The sequence below is a fragment of the Lepidochelys kempii genome, chromosome 22 (assembly GCF_965140285.1).
Source record: "Lepidochelys kempii isolate rLepKem1 chromosome 22, rLepKem1.hap1, whole genome shotgun sequence".
NCBI lineage: Eukaryota > Metazoa > Chordata > Testudines > Cheloniidae > Lepidochelys > Lepidochelys kempii.
The window spans coordinates 7132284-7135553 of record NC_136401.1 but is presented as its reverse complement, the minus strand read 5'-3'; the positions used below and the strand labels follow the sequence as shown (position 1 = coordinate 7135553).

At 56.8% G+C, this 3270-nt stretch overlaps 1 protein-coding gene across 1 annotated transcript; it reads right to left on the bottom strand.

Annotated features, from left to right (window-relative positions):
- Positions 1 to 1005: 1005 nt before the first annotated feature.
- On the bottom strand, positions 1006 to 2652 carry LOC140901554 (urinary protein 1). The gene is made up of 3 exons (XM_073320599.2): positions 2601 to 2652; positions 2104 to 2223; positions 1006 to 1154 (listed from the first exon to the last, which is right to left on the bottom strand). Exons 1-3 carry the CDS (start codon positions 2650 to 2652, stop codon positions 1006 to 1008), a joined length of 321 nt encoding a protein of 106 aa, XP_073176700.2.
- Positions 2653 to 3270: the final 618 nt, after the last annotated feature.

Genomic DNA, 3270 nt, shown 5'->3' with positions numbered 1-3270 from the left:
GGCTGGGATGATTTAGTTGGGGATTGGTCCTGCTTTGAGCAGGGGGTTGGACTAGATGACCTCCTGAGGTTCCCTCCAACCTTGATATGCTATGATTCTATGAATTACACAACAAAGCAAGATGGGCTCTTGCTTCACTTTAGTTTGTTCTTATATCTCACTGCCTGACAATGGCCCTCCCCTTATATACCCGCGAGGGCGTGGCTGACCACATTCTAGGAGGGTCGAGGAGATTGTCGTTTTCAGGAAGTCTGCAAAGTTCCATGAGATTCTACAAAGGTCCAGAAAATTCTAGGACAGTGGTTTATCAACCTGCATCCCCCAGGCTGCTTGCAGTCCGATCAGCACAGAGCTGCGGCCCATGTGACATCCTCAGAGCCATACAGGTAATATTGGATGCAGCCCACGTAACGAGGATACGGCCCACAATAGGTTGAGAACCACTGTTCTAGGAGGCTAATGCAAAATGAATCTCCTCAGGAATACCTGAAACATGTCACTTCAAACATTCGACTTTCCCTTTTGTTGCTAACCATAAAAACAGCCCCCCGAGCCTGGTGACCCCAAAGCCTGGCACCGCAGGCGGTCCCCTGGGACACTTGCCCCTAAATCCAGCCCTGCCCCTTAATACTCTCATGGGTCAGCAGCGGAGGCTCTGAAATGACAGCTGCGGGGGAGTGTGTCACCTTTAACTATAGAACAGCAGCAAAGCACAAGAGAGTTTGGGTGCTGAGCCTGGGGCAGCAAGATGGGAGGAGGGCAGCAAGGCAGGGGAGGGGCCGGGGCGAAGCAGGGCAGGGCCAGTGGGCAGAGCTCATTCCCTAATTTAATTATAGTTAATTGATGGCAGGAGTGTGTGATTGAGGGTGACGCCAGGGGACGGTCTTGGGTCCTGACGGGTTTTAAATCAGGAGAGGAGAGTTGGGGAATAACCCAGAGCCAGGCCTGGGGCGAAGGGTGAATGTAGCTTTCTTGCTGCCCCAGAACCCCGCCCTCCCCTTAATCCTACTTGGGGATTTGGGGCCAGGGGTTGTGGACATTGCAGAAGGGTCTGTCCGTGCAGCACTGGGTGGTCTCCTTGTAGTCGTAGTAGTTGAACACTAGGTCGTCGCAGATTGCAGTGCAGCCCCGCTCCACCCGCAGGATCTGGCTCTCTACAGAGGGAAAGAGACCTGAGCCCCCAGGGCTGGGTGCCAGGGACAGACCCCTCTTCCCAGTGCCAGGGGAATCCACCAAGTGAGCTGCCCTCCCATTTGTTGACTCTCAGGAGCCGGGGCTCCTCTGTCACCCTCTTCCCGCGGCTCAGGACCCTTCTCTGTCCTTAGAGGCCTCCCCCACCCCTCTCCTCTGCCCCAGTGTCCCAGTCACCGTCATGGACGAAGGGTGGAACTTCCAGCCTGGGGGAACATTCCCCGAGCGCCGAACCAGCGAGCATACAGGGTAGCCGCAGCAGGGCGAGCAGCGGGAGAGGCCAGCCCCCCTGAGTAAGTGCCCACCCAAGACGCTAGCCATGTAGACTTGGTGGGGCCTAGCCCCTCATGTCTCACTGTGCGCGCTCAGTCAGAGCTAGCCTGGGGACCTCTCCCCCGACCCGTGACTTCCCGCCCCCGACCCACTCGTAGGGCAGACGTACCCTAAAGGATGAACACGGTTCCCCACTGCCACAGCCGGCATGGCCACAAGAGGTCACTCGAGGGTAAGGCGATCACTTCTCCCCTCCCAGCGCTAACCGCCCCAGAGATGGGGCATCTTTTGCTCACTGGGCTGCACAGAAACGCGGGGACTGTCTGCACTCGTGTCTGGCGCCGTGGGCAGGATCGGACTGGGGCAGCTGGCCCCTCCCGCCGCTCGCTCCGGCTACGCGTCTGCTGTCCGTGTGCTAGCTGGAGCAGACCTATGGGTGTATCTCCTTGAGCTGGACATTTCCCCTCCTAGGATGACCAGATGTCCTGATTTTATAGGGACAGTCCTGATATTCGGGGCTTTCTCTTATATAGGCTCCTATTACCCCCCTACCCCCTGTCCCGATTTTTCGTGCTTGCTGTCTGGTCACCCCTATCTCCTCCAGCCCCAGCCTCGATGTACCCTCAGTCACTCACTCACCAGAAGTGATTTTGCGGGTGAAGCAGGATTCGCCCGGAGCTGCCGTGCAGGTGTATTGGCTTATCTTACAGGTGCCGTCCTGTAACAGCTTGAAACAGCCGTTGCACTGGAGAGGATCAGCTGTTAAGAGGCGAGAAAACGGAGAGTAGGCAACGAGCAGCCGGAGCAGTGACTGGACGCAGCCATGGACTGGCCACACTCAGTGCACAGGTGCGTTCCCAGTCTCCTGGAACCATCCAACCCCCATTGTTGTCCTGCTCCGGTTCATTTCATCCCCCTGTGGGCAGGTCACCGCTGGGCCAGCCTGGCTTTTCAGGGGCGGCTCTGTCCCTCCGCCAGGGCACGGGCTGCCCTTTAGGTAGGATACTTGGTTGTAATTGAAATGCCCTCGCTAAAGAACACAGGCCAGACCTCAGCTGATTGGACTGGCACCAGCTGAAGCTCTGCCCCACCACGGGTGGAAATCTCCCCTCTTTGAGTTTCGTTTCGGGACTTACCCGTAGCTAAGCAGAGCAGGGCTGGCAAACCCAGAGCCAGGATCTTTTTCATCTTTAGTTTTCTCTCTGCCAACCCGAGGGAGGAGCTGTGTGGTCGTGTCAGGCAAGTGAGGAGCTGAGCCTGGGCTGCAAAGCTGGTGCTCTGGCTCCCGGGGGAGGACAGAGCCATATTTATACCGCCAGGGGCTGGGGGAATTACTAATTAGAATCTAATGGTCACTGTGCAGCCCAGAGCAGAACATTCCCTGCCCAGGTGAGTGGCTCTGGCAGGTGACTCCCCAGCCCTGCCTCCCCCAAAGGCACAAGCGGGAGGGAAGTGGCAAAATGCCACGGCTGCTGGGAAAGAGGGACGAGACCTGTTCCTGTGTCATTGTGGAGCTCTCAGCTGGCCTGTTCGTTCGCTTTGTGTGTGTGTGATTCTGTGCAGCTAGTAAACGTGTTCCCAAAACTGCATGCTCACAGGCTCTCACATGTCTGCATCCATGAGTGTTTGGCTTCACCAGCCCCATTGCTCACCCAAAAGCACAGAGCCATGCCCTGTACCAAAGGGACTTCTATGGGAGTTAGGAGGCAAGAAATTGCCGCCCCTAACATTACAGATGGAAACAGAGAAGAACCAGAGAGGGGAGCCCCTAACTCGATGGCACAAAGGGCCTTCTGAAAGGAAGAT

Excerpts from the sequence above, each read along its gene's own strand:
- LOC140901554 (XM_073320599.2), bottom strand. The coding sequence starts at position 2,652 with ATGAAAAAGATCCTGGCTCTGGGTTTGCCAGCCCTGCTCTGCTTAGCT. Across the intron at positions 2,224-2,600 it reads CCTGCTCTGCTTAGCTACGG|CTGATCCTCTCCAGTGCAAC; the intron begins GTAAGTCCCGAA and ends GCCTCTTAACAG. Across the intron at positions 1,155-2,103 it reads CACCCGCAAAATCACTTCTG|AGAGCCAGATCCTGCGGGTG; the intron begins GTGAGTGAGTGA and ends TTCCCTCTGTAG.